The sequence below is a fragment of the Octodon degus genome, unplaced genomic scaffold (genome assembly GCF_000260255.1).
Source record: "Octodon degus isolate 3935 unplaced genomic scaffold, OctDeg1.0 scaffold00002, whole genome shotgun sequence".
Taxonomy (NCBI): Eukaryota; Metazoa; Chordata; class Mammalia; order Rodentia; family Octodontidae; genus Octodon; species Octodon degus.
The window spans coordinates 4,035,123-4,053,074 of record NW_004524578.1 but is presented as its reverse complement, the minus strand read 5'-3'; the positions used below and the strand labels follow the sequence as shown (position 1 = coordinate 4,053,074).

The 17,952-nt window shown below is 49.7% G+C and overlaps 1 protein-coding gene across 1 annotated transcript in view; it reads right to left on the bottom strand.

Moving 5' to 3' along the window:
- Pcsk6 (proprotein convertase subtilisin/kexin type 6) overlaps nt 1–17,951 on the bottom strand; it is a gene marked incomplete at its 5' end in the record, with an annotated part of 179,965 nt that extends 162,014 nt beyond the window's left edge. Inside the window, one exon of the mRNA XM_023712203.1 lies at nt 17,862–17,951. Within this exon, the coding sequence (XP_023567971.1) occupies nt 17,862–17,951 (90 nt within the window). The remainder of the gene's footprint in view (nt 1–17,861) is intronic.
- Nucleotide 17,952: the final 1 nt, after the last annotated feature.

The following is a 17,952-nucleotide window of genomic DNA, read 5'->3' as shown; positions in this document are numbered from 1 at the left end:
CCTTAGTGCTCATTGTCTAACTGTATCACACTGGTTCATCCATTCCCTCCTGCGAGAGCCCAAGAAACTTAACGACGGCCGGAAGTAGCACTCTCGTTTCCGGGAAGCTCTCAAAGCCCCACCAGCAGGCGCAGCAGCCACAGGACCACGTCTAGGAGGCCCTGGGAAGCCTGTTTACACGTCAGCACATCCGGGGTAGCTGTACCGGGCCAGCACAGAAATAAAACTGGGCTGCAGGCTAACACACCTCCCCAGAAGATGTCCAGACGAACGTGCTTTTAAAATGGGCCGGGCAAGCGGGCCAGAGGACCCTTCCCTCCCAGCTCTGCTCCTAATGATCCGTAGAGCATCAGTTTCACGGTGCATGCAGGACGCGGCTCAGCCTCATGACTCGCAATCTAATTCACACAAGCCAGCAGCACGATTCAAATAAAACGCAGACACAACTGGGAGAACAGCAGGAATAGGCGTGCAGACAAGGTCCCTCGGCCTGGGGGGCAACAGATCTCCGGGGGCAGTGTCCACCGTCTGAGAGCCTGCACCATAGCTCAATGCTCAGGAGGGACCCAGAGGAGACTGCATGACTGCCTGGCACAAAGACAAGCCCAGGCTGGCACTGCTGTTGGCACAGACCATGTGCAGAGCGGCGTAAGTGACTAACCAGGAAAGGAATCACACGCTGGGAAGGGGAACCAACTGCAAGTCAGAAAGATGAATGGGTTTTAAGATAGGATTTTCTGTAGCTCTCTGCAACTGTTGAACTTCTGACACAAGAAGAAAAGAGAAAACCATCCCAGGGCTCCTTGTGAGGGAAAATCAAATTGGGAAGCAGGAAGATAGTTTTGGTGAGGCTTCAGAATGCATTCAATGCTTTCGCGACACAATGGGCATTGTGTGGTTTGTGAGCGACAGTTCCCTAACACTGCCTAAGGACATCTATACCAACTGTACCCACACTGAACTCTAAGGTTTCGTGTGGGGTTTAAGACAATTTTTTGTGCAAAAGAGTCAATTTAGATTTATAAAACTCCTGATGTAATCAGATGGCAGAAAAAGAGAGAAAATATTCCTTGAAAAAAAATACACTAAAAAACTCCAATACTAGAAAGTCCTGGTGAGTTCATTTTGTACAACACAAAACTCTACAGAACTCCTGCCCCAAAATGGGCTTTTAGATCTTGTGCTAAAATGCAGGGTGGGGATATGGCCCAGTGGTAGAGTATTTGCTTAGCATGTGTTCGACCCCTAACGCTACGCAAAAATAATCAAATACAATATTATCAAGAGTGTAAAGCTACTGAATTGGTAAATTCCCAGTACATAAACTTGTTTAAGTCGCTGAAACAAACCCAGCCTCTTGTTTGGGACTAAAAGTGTCATATTTCTGCATATGAAAAATTAAGAGATGTGCAGAAGAGTATTAATGAGCCAGTCATAAATGATTGCTTTGCTGGCAGGATAGAAATAGTTTCTTTTCTTTAGACAGAAACGGGCTTTATCAAGAGGAACACTAATTGGAATTTCTGCTTGTTTGTCTAAGTTAAAAAAAAAAAAAAAACTAGCAGAAGATGAAATGTATGTAGCCTGAGTGCCAGGGAGGTCAGAAATGGTTCTCTTTTTCTGTGTTAAAATCTGTGCTCAGACAAACACACCCAAATAAACTCTTCTGAGGACAAAGAGCCATAGATCCTGTTCATGGGGTCTCACAGACATGAAACCACAGACTCCAGCTGTGACCCACGGGAGGACACGGGGACAGCTGAAACTGGCACCAGGCAAGGACTGGGGGGCACATGACTGCCAGAACCAATCCATCTCTATGACTCGGGAGGCCACAGGCACCTTGAAGCCAGCATTCAGTACTAGCTTCCTGACTAAAGAAGTACCCACGACTTCCCTGCGCTCAGAAGAAATCAGCATGTCTGGCAGGGTCTCAACATCCCCGGGATTTTTCTACTTCTGTCCTCATTCTTACTGTGTTGATTTTTTTCCCTTCCTGGACCCCTCCTCACCTCCCATGGTCCACCTGTTCTGCCCAGCTCTGTGCCCTAGAAGGCTAAGCTCTCAGACAACACTGCCTGGCCACTGGGAGGCATCAGAAAGAGCCTGCATCCTCCAGGACTCCAGCTCGCACGAGGCTCAGCAAACAGCACTCAGTTCCTGTCCCTTCACCGAGGTGACTGAGCAGCTCCCAAGTGCTGCTGCCCTGGCTCCTTGTCGCCCCTCCCTGAGATTCATTTCTCCTCAGTCATGGAAGTGGAGTTATTTCCTGATGTGATGTAGCTTGAGATCCCCATGATGCATCTGGCGCAGCGCTGCCACCCACCCTGTCCCTCTGTCTACAAAAACCCTGTGGGCCTCTTGAGGTGTGGCTCCTGTGCCACGCATCACGAGCATTCCCTGAATCCCCTAGGTGCGAAGTGACTGCAGCCCCCGTCAGCCTAAAGACTGCATTGTACCTCCACGCTGCATCTAGTCTGCAGCAGAGAGGGATCCTGCCATACTCACCTTTAAATTATACAGAGAGACAGCCCAAGGCCTTGTACACAAATGGTGCTGCAGATTTCACCTCAAAAGACAAGCAGCAAGCAAACCCGTGAACAAAGTTCATAGAAAAGCGACTGACGGGAGAAATACCTGCGCTGTACTTGATCACAAGGAACTGATATCCACCATCTAGAGAGAGCACTCACTAACCACTGAGATAAAAGATGACTCATCTGAGAAATTGGGCAAAGAATATAAAGAAACACCTCGGGGAAGACTGAGGCTGGCTGAGAAATACATGAAGAGATGTTTAACTTCAGCGGTACTCAGAAAAAAAATTAGAACAATCTTATGCATAAGAATTGATAAATACAACCACTGATCATCTCTACTCAAAATGGGTAACCTCTACCTTGTCAGAAGCTCGTGAGGACAGCATCAACTGTCACCCCCTGGAGAGCCACGGTCATTCCTAGCACACCAAAACGTGCATAGACACTTTGAAGCAGAAGTTTTCCAACTTTTGGAGCTAGACCTTATTCAAATTTGGCCCTGGCTCTTATTTAATTTAAGGACGCCTCCTGCGACACTGGTTGGTGTGCAACAGCTGGAGAGAACTGAAATGAACACACACAGGTAAACGGTGCACGGAAGGGCGTCATGCCCATAAAAATACCATAGAAGCATTCGACACTATGTAGAAAGAATGAAACAGAGCTCCACGTGCCAGCAAGGAAAGAGCTCCATCATAGGTGAGAAAAGCTACGCACAAGAAAATGCTTGTTTCCATCCAACAAAATAAAATCGCCATTACACCATACGCGTATACTTAGATACATCTTTTCAGACACTGAAGTGTGGACAGTGGATACCTCTGGAGGAAGAGGAGGGAAACAGGAAAGGGAATTGGGACTCTTCTCAAATCTCTTTATACATCTGTTTGAACTCTTACATGGGTGGAGCATGACATAACACACGTGTAATTTTTAAATAAAAGATTCCCCATAAAAATCTCTATGAGTTCAATGGAATAAATGCTACCAAATCAGGGCCCTCCACAAGTGCAGTGATATGTGATGGGAAGACACAAAGATGAGAAAGGAAGCTGCCACCAGGGTGCAGGGCACACCAGTGGGGACAGGGCAGCAAGAGCACCTCCGCCCACTGGGACCTGACAGTCCAGACCAGCAGCAGCACCATCCACCTCCCCAAGGACTCCTGGAGAATCCACTGACCTAAATAGCAAGAAAAGCTTAGGCAAACAATGAGCCACGCACGCAACAGCATGCAGATCAGCCATCAAGCATTACGCCATAGGATAGTGATTGGCTTGGGAGAGATAAGTTATGAAACTGTGTGATCTGTGGGTTTAAGACATCGGTATATGTGTGTATGCAAGCATATCTATCTATCTATCTATCTATCTATCTATCTATCTATCTATCTAGATATATGTGTGTGTATGCACACGCACGCACACTTACAACACACACACACACATACACACACACACACACACACAGAGTTAGAAAAAGACGCGGCCCAAATGCTAACAATGATTGTCTCTGGGTAGCGGAGTTGAACATGAGTGTTGTAGTCTTCCTTGCTCTTTTCTGTTTCCAAAATGTTCTGCACATGCATTCCTTCTGCATTATGCTGTGAAAGACAGACTCTGCCGTGCCACCCTCTATGCAGCCCGGGGTCCTCATTAGGCCTCCTCTCTCCTCTGGATTCCTCTTGCTCTGAGGCTCAGCTCCACAGTGTCCACTGTCCTCCCAGGGGGTGGGAAACACAGGCTCTGGTGGGCTGTGGAAGCTCAGACCCAAGGACAGGAATGCTGGTGTGAGCCTGGGGCTGGAGGTTCATGGCAGAGCATTTGGTTAGCACGGGGAAAGCCCTTGGTTCCATCTCCAGCAGCAGCACGCGTGCACACACACACACAGACACAGACACACACACACACACACACACTCACTCACTCACTCACTCACTCACTGCTGTCCTGTCTCTGTTTCTGCTGAGCCTTTGAAGTGAGGTCCAGCCCAGAAGCCTGATAAGACAGGGTCCTCAGGACAGCCACCCACACTAGCCGGAACAGAGAGGCCTCCTCCCATCTTCCTGGACTGCCCTCCTCCTCCAGAGCTGGTTGGAAACTCCAAGCTCCAGGTTGGCCCATACACCATCTGCTCTTTGCAGACTTTCCTAACAATGAACAGGCATTGTCTGTGAGCTAGGCCACTGCCCACACGTCTGTGCTGGCATTTACTAAGTTTCAGTATGTTACACAAACTCCCTGCACTTCAGTTTGCCCATCTGCGCAATGGGCTAGATACCATACCAGGGCTCTGGGGGATCATCAGCAGCATTTGGTAGATAGCAAGAACCATGTCAGAGCTGGCAGGGGGCAGTCACGGGGGAGCGGGACTGCAATTCACAGACTCAGTAGCCATTCTAAGGAATAGAATCCCACCTCAGGACAGAGAGGGTGCACACAGCCAAGACCAGGGCTGCCGCTTCATACATAGAGTAAGCCTTCCACAGGGAAGACCACCCACTAAGACCCTGGGGAAAGCTCCAGCCTCTTTTTCTCCATGCTTCTCCACTCCTCCCTCCCTCTCTCTGTGTGTTCATTCCTCCTATCTCTAAGGCTTCCCCAGTCATCTCCTCTGGCTCCGTTTGGGACATCCTTTCTTCCTGGCCTAGGAGCAAGGTGTTCACCCCTGACTTCTGAGTGAGTGCACTGGGGTAGGATTCTGGGTTCTGCCAGATCTGCCAGTCCTCCCCGGAGAGGCCATGTGGCATAGATGACTGAGGACGCGTCCTAGTCATGGTGTGCAAAGCCCTGCAGGACTTTAAATCACTCAGCAAGACCCAAGGCCCGGATACCAAGACATGTCCTGGGGCAAGAACATCACTCGATATCTGATTATAAAAAAAATAATCACAGGGGTTAGATCCCCAGTACCGCATGCTGCGCCAGTCCTACCCCAGGCATGCTGAGCCTGCCACCAAGTGCGGGCACAGTGGTGCACACCTGTAATCCCAGAGCTGGGGAGGATGAAAACAGGAGGATCACTACGAGTCCAAGCTGCTTAGTGAGACCCTGTACTAAATACATTTTTTAAAAAATCACAACTATTTTGCCACTCATAAACCTCCTGGAGCCCAACACAAGAAGAGATAATAAAATTAGCATTTCTCCCTTACTCATGCTCTGAGGATCATTCCCCTTCAGTGAATGGAATTAAAATATCAGAGGTCCTCGCATAAAATGTTCTAAAGGCTTCATGGTCACCAAAGCTTCTGTAGGGATCGTGGGAGGGATGGAGGGAACAAAAACTTGGTATGTGAAGACGCTGCAGTCTAGTGGGGAGACAGACACTCCAGGTCGCCACAGCAAGCTCCTCCAGGGAGATCGGGGAGGGGAGCACACAGGTTAAGAAACACCACTGTAGTGAACCTGAGGGACAGCCAGGTCCTCCAGATAGAAAGTACGGGGAACGGGTACAAGTAGCACATGCAAACTCAGCAAGTTTCCAAAGCACTAAGAATCTCACACTGCTGGAGCAGGTGGCAACATGAAGGGCTTGGGGTTGAGGACAGAGCTTCCTGCAAATGAGCCACTCTGGGTTTCTAAGCAGTGGAAGGATAGCATGTGGCTGGTGGCTCTGATGCACCTTCAGGCTGATAGTGTGAGAAATGCGATGGATGGGAGGCAGTGGACACAAGGAAAGGGGCAAACAGAGGGATGTGGGCTTCCCAGGCTGGAGGACCAGAACAGCGAAGGGCAAGCACCGCAACATACATGAGGGTCTTAGATGGTGCCTTCTACAAAGGGAACAGGCCTGGATTCCAGAGAGCACACCCTTAGATAACAAGGGGCCACTGTCTGCCCTGACTCTTCATCTAGAGAAAGTCTGGCAAAGATCATCCGAGTACGTTGGGCCCCCAGAGGGCCCAACTTTTGACATCAGCCGCTGACTTTTTCAAGCCTGCAGTAGGCGTGGGCCAGCCGATCATTCTGAGAGCCAGGGGTCTGGTTCCTTTGGGCCACTTCTCACTAAGAAATGGCTTTACCCCACAAGGACTCTGAGTGACTGATGCCGGACAGTGGCAGACATTCAAGAGGCCCAAGGAGGGCCTGAGAAGTGACACTGGTGGCCTCTTCCTGTCCTACTCAGCAAGGGGTTCTGTGTAGCAGAACGTGTAGCATCGCAGAGTCCCATGTCTGGCTGGGCTTCAGGGCCCTGTGGGGCGCAGCTTGTTTGTACCCAAGCAGTCAAGGGGGAGACAATGAGACTGTTTCTTCCTCTCTGCGGTGCCACCATCTCGACACTGAGGGCATTGATGGGCTGGTTACCATGGGAACCTGAGGCTGCCAATCCCATCCCACAGAATGCGAAGCTCCTGACAGCTGATGGCTATTCAGCCCTGTTCCCCGCAGGCCCGGACAGGAGGCCTTGTGCCTGCCACCAGGTCTTCAAAAGCCTCACAGGGCAGAGGCACTAGGTCATCAGGCGGATCTATGAGTTGGTGGGAGGACGGGACCCGGGAGGTCGGAAGTTTACATGATGGGATCCAGGACACAGGTGGGGTACCTGGCACTCTTCGTGTGGAGCTGAGCTGACCAGGAGCCAGTCCTCACACGCAAGCAAGCACAGTGGTGGCTAACCTGGGGCACGTGTGGTACAGCTGACTGCTATCACTGCAAGCTCCAAAAGGTTCGCCTTCACTGGACTAATAAAAAAGTGGGCGAGGAAGGTTCAGTAACTCACACGTAAGTGCAGAAGCCAGACTGTGCTCCTTCACAAGGGCTCGTGACTAACAGAGAGCACACAACAAACTCTCAATGAACAAACGAATGCACGTTCCTTGGCCACAGGCTGCACTGCTGCGCCCGCTAAGCCATCCGGGAGCTGATAAAATTGGAACTGATCTTAGAAAACATCCAGAGGCCTGACTTCACACTGCTTCACCCAGGAAGCCCAGAGTCTACTGGAAGACAGATGAGCCAGCGGGCTAGAAATAAAGGGTGATGGGCACTCGGGAGCCAGGCAGAGGGCATTCTGCTGGGCTGGGCAGGTTCACCGTGGAGCTAACAGTGCAGCTGAGCCAGAAAGAATTGGGCTGCCCAGGAGGACAAGGGGGGCATTCCAGAGAGAAAGGGCAGCCAAGAAAGCCCAATGGGCACCAGGAGCTGCAGCTGGGGCTGGGGCTGGGGTAGAGGGCAGTGGGCGGGCAAGAGGTCCTGCAGCAGTGCAGGGAGGTGGGAGACAAGGGGGTCTCGGCCTGCAGTGGGCAGTGACAGGCTGAAGTTGGGAGCCCGAGAGCCTGTCAAGAGGGAAATGAGAAGGGATTGGCCATAGATAGGACGGGAACCCAAGAGCAGGCAGAAGCAAGGGCGGCTCCCAACCCTTGGCTTGGGCACCAGGGTAGGAGGCAGATGCTTTCTATAGACAGAAACCCACATGGGGAGGTGGTGTGTGGCAAAGAGTGGCCAGTCTAGCTGGTAATACGTGGCCAGAGGGACTTGAGTGTGGCATTCTAGGAGGACGACAAAGGGACAGGCTTTTTTTTTTCTATCTAGTATGGAGAGATGTTAGATTTCAATGCTAATGAGGAGTGAGGCTCCCCCGGACAAAGAATAACACCAAAAAAATGGGCAGCATCCTCTCTGAGTGGGCGAGCTTGTGTGCCAGGCAGAGGGGTGGAGAAAGTGTGCCTGGTAAGCTCCAGGTGGGCTCCTTTGCCACTTCTCTGTTCTGTTCTGTCCTTGAAAGGCTTACCCTGACCAAGAATCAGGAACAAGGTCCTCCTGTCAAAGGTGATAAAGGCAGAGGATGAGTCAAAGAGTGTGAATGTGACTGTCAATCACCAACTTGTCAGAAGCAAGGTGGACGTAAGGCCTCATTAAACACCATTTAATACAGCAGGGGCCACTCCCTGCTGGACTGGTGTGAGGCTGCCCAGGTGAGAGAATCTAACACCAGAGACACCTGTGGGAGCAAGCACACACCAGGGCTTCCCATCAGTGCCAACGCCAAGATGTCCCAAGAGGCAGGACAGCAGCGGGCACTAGGGACAAGGACTCAGGACACATGTGTGGAGGACACTGGGATGAGGAGGGGGAGAGGATCTAAAAATTACCTTCTAGATGGTGAATCTATGAAGAGGTTTAGAGACTCAGAAGAGCTCAGGATGTTCTCAGAATGGCAGGGAGAAGGCGGATTCTGGCTGCCCCAGGTGCAAGGGCTGGCAGTGCTCTTGGTGTTTCCAGCTTCTCTTGGTTTCTGCCTAGAGAAACCCAGACCATTTCAGTAGACCAGTCAGCTGGGCTCTCTGCTCAGGCCTGGCTCTTGGTCTCCATTTGGACGCTGCCTTCTGGGCCCTTCCTGCTTCCACACACTGCAATCAGCCCAGCCCAACAATGCAGGAGGGCAATTCACACAACTGAAGCCCTGTCTGCTTAAATCTGCCACAACTGAGTAAAGGGTTTGTGTCTAGGGGTTCCCCCAAAACCTCATGCAGCCTTTGGGGTAGCTTCTAGAGTTTGTGATTAATTCATGATTCAATGCAGGGATTACGGATGTGAGTGCTGTGCCTGCCCTGGGGCCGGTAATCTGCATTGCAGTGGAAGGAGGGGAGTGAGGCTAATGCCGTGAACTGCTGCCCTCTGCCACGTGCCGCTCTGCCTCAGAGCCAGCTGAGTACGGACTGAAACCTCCAGTAACTGTGAGCTAAATAAACATTTCCTTCCTGCATTTTGGGTGTCAGATATTTTTGTCCCAGCAATGAGAAGAAAGTAACAGAGACAGGTCTATAAGATGCTCCAGAACCCTACCCTTGCCAGAGTCCTCAAGTTCATGTCCAGGCCCTCTGTTAGGCCAGCTGCACACACGCCTCTTGGCTCAGAGCACAACAACAGGACAGCCTCAGACCAAAAGCCAATCTCAGGAACTAGGGCACGGGTGAGTGCTATTCTGGTCTCCCCTTTCCCCTACCAAGCCCCTTATACTCCGGCTAGAATGACTTCTGGCGTGTTATTTCCATACCTGGTTAAGGCTTCAACTGGTTCTTTGTTGTGAGCACAAGCTGTCTGCTGTATGGCAATTTTCTTTCATTGACAAATGAATTCCACAGGCCTACCTGAAATTCTGGGCCAGGTACATCCTGCTCAGTACCTATTTTAAGTAAAACTATTTAAGGCAAGTTCAAAATGCCTTAATGGCTCTTGGATCTTTTAAAGCCCTGGCAGCTAGCCTGCCCTTTTATGTTCAGACTCAGAAACAACAAATTAGCTCAATACCCTGGGCAAAGCCAAACTGCAAAGGGAACTATGGGGTCCGAGTGCTACCCTTCGGACAAACACCGCTTCCGCAAGCTGCTGAGCACTGGTGCCGTGTGCAGAGCGCCTTCAAGCATCCCCATGAACAACTTGCCTTTTCTCCAAGTCACCAATGTCAAAGATAAGCACACGCAGGGGTTAGAGTGAAGCCCCTGCTGTCAAGCCAGGCGTTGGAGGAAGAAGCACGTTAGAGGGAAACGCAATTGACGGCCAGGAGCTAGCCTCCTGGGTCCTGGAAGCCCAGGTGACCAATGGCCAGGAGCTGGTCCTCTTGGGCTGTGGAATTTGCAGCTAGTGTTCTGTTCCTGTGGGTCATCATTTCTTTGGCAAAGGGGCAAGCCAGCCCAGCAGGTCTGAGCAGGGACTTCTTAACTGGGGCCGGAGCCGCCTGTGTGTTCACAGAGTGCCTCGGGTGGTGCAAGAGAGCCGCGGCAGTGCTGGATGCACACTTTTCACTTCATACTCTCTGCCTGTGCATATATGCACGACCACGCACACTTATGTATACATATGTACATATGCACGTGTGTATGCACACAGACCCACTGCCACACACAGGGCATTCTGATACAAAGAAAACCTGAAAAGCCAAAGCACAATTTTGGCTAGAACCCATGCCTACTCGTGTCTGTCCACACTCACTCCTCACTATCTACAGGCCACTGGTTCCAGGAGCCTCGCAGATACCATGATCACACGCCTTATAGGCGATGCTATAGTATTTGCCTTGAGCCTACACACCCGCAAGCCTATTTGAAACGGTCTCTAGGTGTCTTGCAGACCTAGCACAACACAAGTACTAGGGCAGTAGTCGCCCCACTGTACTATTTAGAGAATCTATTTGGCACAGATATAATGACTTTTCTCCCTCCAAGTCCGAGGACGTGGGACCATCAGACCCAGGGGACAACTACGTACATGTTAGGAATACAAACACTGCAGGTGGGTTTGACATCCCACTCCTCAGGTGAATTCCCCTCCCCTTTCTAGAAGCGATTCCCAGCCAGAGTAGGATGGGAATTCCCACAGCCCACGCGCCCACGTGTCTACTACACCTATAAGCATCTGTACACAACACAGTATTGCTTTGGGTGCTTTTTAAAAGTTTACATAAATAACATTACATTGTATATCTGCAACTCTTTTAATGCTATTTTTGAGATTTACCAATGTAGTTAGTATCCCGGTTTATTCATTTATAACCCCTCTACAGTGTACCAGGGTGTGACTATTTTGATTTATTCCTCCAGTCTTCACTAATGGATATTTGTTTTCCCCTTCATTAAAAAAAAAAAAAAAAACAAACAATGCCTCAGCCAGACGTGGTGGGGCTGGACTGTAATCCCAGCTACACAGGAGGCTGAGTCAGGAGGATCACAGGTTCAAGCTAAACCTGGACAAGTCAGTAAAGTCTTAATTTAAAAACATTAAGAAGGGGGAGGGCGGGAGACTGGGGAGATAGCTCAGTGCCACAGCTGTGGGTTCAGTCTCTGGTACCACATAAAAGGGAAGCACAGGCAAAAGAAGAAGGCAAAGAATCATTACTGGCAAATGGAATGATCCTCTATTTACAAGACCCCCAAAATTCCAGCAAAAGACTCTAAACTAAAATCAAAATGGACCAAGGATCTAAATGTTAAAATACAAACACTAAATCTGCTGGAAAATAAAATAGGTAACATCTCTGAAGACACGGGCATAGGCAAGGGATGTCTGAATAGAAACCCCAGCTCCACAGGGAATGAGACCAAGTGTCAACAAATGGAATCTTACTTAGCATATTGAAAAGCTTTTCTTTTCTTTTTTTTTTTGGTCACATTGATCTTTACTTTGTACACCGTTATTCTTCCACTCCACAGAAAGGCTGCTTCTGACTTCTGTCTGTGACGGCAAGTACTAGAATAGTAGGACAAATGCCTCTGTGATTTCAAGTTGAAGCTTTTCGAGAGCAAAAGGAGCAAGCAACAGAGTGAAGAGTCAACCTACAGAACAGGAAAAGCTTCGGCCAGCTGTTGCTCAGACAGAAGATTAACATCCAGGACATGTAAAGGACTCCAAAAAATTTGACCCCCCAAAATAAAAGACCCAATAAAAAAGAGGGCAGCTGAACTGAATAAACACTTCTCAGAAGAAGTACACGCAGCCAGGAAACACACGAAAAAATGTTCACCATCACTGGACTTTACAGAATGCAAACTCAAAGAACACAGAGTTACCCTCTTATTCCAGAAAGAACGACTATCATCAGTAAGTCAAATGAGAAGTGCTGACGGGCTGTGGGGGACAAAGAGCCGCGCTGTAACACTGGTGCGGATGTGAGCTAGTGCAACCACTGTGGAAATCAGCGTGGAGGTTCCTCAAGGAATTCAAACTAGAAATTCCCTTTGATCCACCTATTTCCCTTCAAAGTGTCCCCCCAAAGAGGTAAAGACGTCACACTACGGAGGCCCATGCACACCCGTGTTCATAGCAGCTAACCCTTGGAAACAGCCTCTAGGCCCTCAACACGTGGATGGGTAGAGATGCGGTACTTGCACACGGGGAAGCACGACTCTGCCACAAACTGGAGGCTTCTGTAGGAAAACGGATGCACCTCGAGACCCTCGTTGTCAGGTATGATAAACCAGACGCACACGCTTAACTATGACACGTTTTCTCTTGTATGGAAATCCAAACTGTAAATAAAGAGTAAAATGAAGTAGGTAACAGGAGGCAAGAAGGTGTTTTTCAAATAGGAGGAGGAACAAGAGACAGAGGAAAAGGGGGATGCAAGGAAGAAAAAGGCACAAAAAAGAGAATGAAAGAAAGACATGGATCTGGAGCTCTTGCCAAGGGGAAACGGAATAAGAGCTGAAGGGAATAGGAGAGATAAGCAGGCAACGAAACAAAGAAGAATTAAAATGTATTATGTCCACATACCAACTCCACACAATGCATGTGATCCTTATGTACTGCAAACATGTACTACTAAAAAATAAATAAAATTTTACAAAATAATAATAATAATAATTATTATTATTATTTGAAAAGCAGCCTGGCCTCTGACTCCCGACCCATCTATCTTCTCTCCTTGGGATGCGCTGTCATCCAGGGCCTGCGGCCAATGATGCCAGGACTGTGAGGGTGGGAGGGCTCTGTTGTCCCTGTTTTTCAAATTCAACGATCTAACTACCAAATAAATACATAAATTTTTCAAGCTTCCCTGCACACATCCATAAGAGGTTCTCCAGTACGGGCCTAGACACAGACATGGTGTAACACACGCCCACCGAGTCACCAGGACACTCCTGAAGCACAGATGCTGGTTTCCACCATCAGCAGCTGAGAGTTCTGCTCGCCCTCCCTCCTTGCCAACTCCCAGAGCTAACCCCTCTGTGCTTGCCAATCTGATAGGTGTGGAGCGGGGTCCCATGTCACCTCCCAGATGGGTCAGGCGCCTTTTCTGTTTAACTGGCCTTTTAAGTTCTTGGTTTGAATTCCCTACTCCTACACATCTTCATTTCTCTACTTGGCATTTATCTTTTTCTCACTGGTTTATAGTTTTTAAAATAACCTATGGACTCACTTGTTTGTTACATGTTGTCACTCCTTTTTCTAGCTAGGATGCCTTTTTTTTTTTTTTTTTTTTTTTTTTTTTTTTTTTGAGCGGAACTGGGGATTGAACTCAGGCCCTTGTGCTTGCCAGGGAAATGCTTATTCCACTGAGCTATCTCCCTGGCCCCAAGGATGCCTTTGTTTGCTAATGCAATTAAAAAGCATGTAATAAACTAGGAAAAGCAGTCACTTTATTTTTGTGTGTTGGTTTTTACAGCTCTGAGGGCTGAACCTAGATTTGTGTAAGACACATCCCTGCCTCATCCCCTTTCTTTTCTTTTCTTTTAATTTATTTACGTATATATTTATTTATTTATTTTTGAGACACTAAGTTGCTATGTTACCCAGGATAGGATTGAACTTAAAATTGTCCTGCCTCTGCCTCCCAGAATGCTGGGATTATAGGCATACACTATCATGTCTGGCAGCTATTATACTGTTTTTATTTCCCTTTTTTTTTTGGGGGGGGGGACAGGGTCTCACTAAGTAGCCCAGGATAGCCTTGAATTCACTATGTAGCCCAGGATGACCTTGAACCATGGTGATTCTGTTGCCTCAACCTCCCAAGTACTGAGATTAGAGGTGTGTGCCACCACGCCTAGCCATTATTTCAATGTATCAATCTCTTCCTTTTTCCATTAAATTTTTTTTTCTGCACTTTGTTGAAGAAATCCTTTCCTCTTCCACGTCATAAAAGTATACCACTGTACTTTTTGTAAAGTTTCATGTACAGCTGGGTTTTTCACCCTACCTGGAATGTACGGCGCCAGGAGGAAAGAACCTCTTTGTCCATGTGGAGTTGACTTTTCCAGAATTATTTACTAAGTAAGGGGCCCATCTTCCCCATTCATGTGCAGCTGTCCACTCATAAACAGGCTCCCAACTTGCTGAAGCCAAGGTCCTTCCACTGAGAGCCTGGACTATCACTAACCCATCGCCATACTCGTAGTCATCGAAACCCCTCTTTTATTTTGTTTTCTTATATATGTCTGAAGTATTCCTCAGCCTTACTCGACCATATGAGCTCTAGAATTTATTAGTGGATTTCATATTCCACATATAATCCTGTCAGGAATTAAACGGGATTATGTTGAGTTAACAGATTAACTTGGAGGCAACTAGGATATTAGTCCACAGATGAACACAATGTACCTTTCCATTTATTCATTTGCTTCATTTAAATCTCGCTTTAAATGTTCTGAAATTTTCAGAGACTGGGGATGTAGCTCAGCAGTAGAGCATTTACCTGGCACATTCAAGGCCCTGGAATGCATTCCCAGTACCTTTAAAAAACGTGATGACGCAAGGGCCTGAGTTCAATCCCCGGTTCCACCAAAAAAAAAAAAGAGTTGTTCCATGAATGTTTCCCTTTTAGATTTATTCTTATAGCTTTTTTCTTACAGCTTTAATGCTGAGATGAATTAGAACTTCTTGTGTCTTCTCAGGTGTTACTGTTGGATAGGTAGCCAGCGCTGACCTAGCAGCCCACTCTCACATAGTAGTTTGAATGGGTAATCTCTGGCTCACTGTAGTAGTTTGAATGGGTAATCTCTGGCTCTCCTGAATTACTCATCTAGCTAGTTATGCCATCTGTCAGTTATGATACTTGACTCTTCTCCATTTTTATTATTTTATCTTGTTGGGTTACCTGGAATGATGACTCACAAAATTCAAAGGAGACAGCTTGCCTTATTCCTGATAATGTGTGTTTTTAATGGAAAGGACCCAGTCAGTCTCCACCAGACTCTGCAAAGGACCTGTGATTCAAGAAAGGTAAACAGCTGCTTTCTAAATTAACTTTGGATCGTGTTAAATAAATTGCACTGCGTTACCAGTGGCATGGAAGATAGTAACCCAATCAAGCAAGAACCTAAGGCACAGCTATAATCTCCAGATACGAAAGCCAGGGTTGTGACTCAGGCAGGTATAGCGCAAAGCACTAATTGCCCATTAAGGGTTTGGACAGAGACACAAAAGGAGATCTCAGGCCAGAGGATACAGGGAGAGACAAAGAGCAGGGAGTGTAATTGCCAGAGGTGACACCCGCTTACCATGTGAAGGCAAACAGCTTGCCTGCCCAGCTTCCCCGTCTACTCATCTATAAATCAAAGCTAATAACATCTACATCTTATTTATGAGTCACAAATTCTCCTGGTTCACAAAAGGCAGTAAGGTTTTTAAAGAGTTCTGATTGAGTGGGTAGAGGCTGGGAAGCTCCCAGTCTTTCCACACTAGCAGGGCACTGAGACTCGGGCAGACAAAAGCTGGTTTGGGAGTTGAGAGTAATAGGCCCCTCTTGAGTAATCACACCGGTCTTGGAGACGGCTCCTGTCCCTGACCAAACAATCCCTCACTTTTGGGAGCATCTCACTGGGTCCCTGCTAGCACCATGTCTCCCAAGACAGGTGACCAGGCTGAGTGGAGTTCACCTGGCTGCATGTGCGGAGCTGGGGAGACCCTCCGGGAACCCCAGAATGTCCTGCTTAGAGGGATGTAAGCTGGGGGAGCCCTCTCATCCAGAGTCACAAACCAGAAAGCTGACTTCCTTCTCAAGGTACTTGGTGAGCCTGACAGTCTGACAGGGGATCTGCAGGCCAGACAAGTCCAGGGGCTGGGCCTTTTTATTCCCAGGAACAGAAACTTGCAGAGGGATTTAGTGCTGGTCTGGCTGTCTCACAGCGTTCAAGGGCTCCCAGCTGAACTTCAGCTCCCCTCTGCTGGCTTCAGTACTCCCCAGCCCAGGCCACTGTCGTTTACCTGGCAGCTTAATAGTCACTTAGAGCTGAAGACAAATGGTTGGGCGACCAGAGCAGAACAGCAAAGCGTGGCAGAAGTCAAGCCCCCAAGCAAACAGGAAGAGCACCTTCTTCTTTCAGCCCCATCAGCCCCAGAGATTTGGAAGCCGCACAGGGAAAGTGATTGCTGCCCAAAAGCAGAACCCTCAGTCACAGGGCATTTGAGGAGACTCCAGTAGCCCAAATTGGGTTTTTGTTTTGTTTTATATTTTTTTTGCAGAACCAGGGATTGAACTCAGGCCCTTGCACTTGCCAGGGAGGCGCTTATTCTACTGAGCCATCTCCCCTGGCCCCCTTTTTTGTTTGTTTAAAGACACACAAAAACCATGGTTGTGTTCTTTCAGATACACTCTGACCTGCCTCATGACACTGACTTCAAAGGGCAGAAAATATTGTGCTCTTTCAGATAAACTCTGACCACCTCGTGAAACTGACTTCCAAAGGTAGAGCCTGCTCTTCCAAGGAGGCTCCCGTAAGCAGCACAATGTCCACTAGGAACGCAGAGGAAATGTCCCTTAGGTCAGGGCCCACTACCCTCTGCTGGCTTCTGTCATGGTAATGACCGCCCAAACTAAATTGAACGTTCTCTGGCACTCGGCTTGGAGTCACCAGGCGGTGCTTCCTTGGTCCTCCAGTGGACTGGTCAACTGTGCCGAGGTCCCCTCCGTGGGATGGCACACGCCAGCGGGCGGAGGCGCTGGCACTGCCTTGCATTGGAATGGCCACCCTCCTCAGGGTTGCAAAGAAGACGCCCCCACCCCCAGCAGTCCGTGGGAGCCCTGCTGCCTTCAAAATCAAGGCTCGGCCTCTTCTGTGACAGTCAAGGCCACAGAGAAGGAGGACATTCCTCTGCCTCCAGCGACCAGCGCTTTGTTTCCATACATTCTCCGCCGCCGCCCCAGCAGTGATAACAACAAACCCACAGATGACTGAGTCAGGGAAATGACTCGCTTAAGATCACACAGCCGCACACAGACAGCTGCCATTCAAAGCAGACACCAAGCAACTTCCTTGCATGCCTAGAGGGACTTAAGGGGGGGTGGGTCCCGTGTTCAGCCCTGGGGCACGGCTGCTGGTCGTGCACTATCCTGATAACCTCCTGGACCGGGATCCAGACCCAGCTGCCAGGTGCAGGCACCTGGGCACCCTGCCTCTGGGGAGCCGTGGACCCCGAGAAAAAGCGAGACCCCCAGACTGCAGACCACGCGCTGTCGCCCAACCAGAAGCTGCCGCCCCGGCGTGCGCATCCGGCCACGGCCCCGCGTCGCCCACCCGGCGAGGAGGGCAGCAGGGCGGGCGAGGCGCCCGAGGCTCGAAGGCTGTGGGTGCGCTGGGTGCATACCGAGGGCGGTACGGATGGCAGAGAGCGGCTGCCCGGGCAGCTCCGGCTCCTGCTCCCGCGCGGCCGGGCAGGTGTCGACGCCCCGCCCGCCTCCGAGGCCGCACTCACTTCCCAGGCGGAGCCCGGCGGCAGCGCCTGGGGGCCAGGGTCACCCTGTGCTCCTGGCCGAGCCTCTGTGTTCCGACGGCACGGTCTGGGCGCCTTCCCACGCGGCGGGAGCCGAGGCAGAGAGGCGCCCCCTCGCGTGTGCCCGCGGCGGCCGGAAAGTTTGGGCGGGCGCGCGGGGCGCCGCACTCACCTGGCCCAAGTTGAGGTAGCCGTGCGCGGCGGCCATGCGGTCGGCGGCGGCCGGGCCGCCCAGCACTTGCACTGCCCAGTGGTTGGTGTAG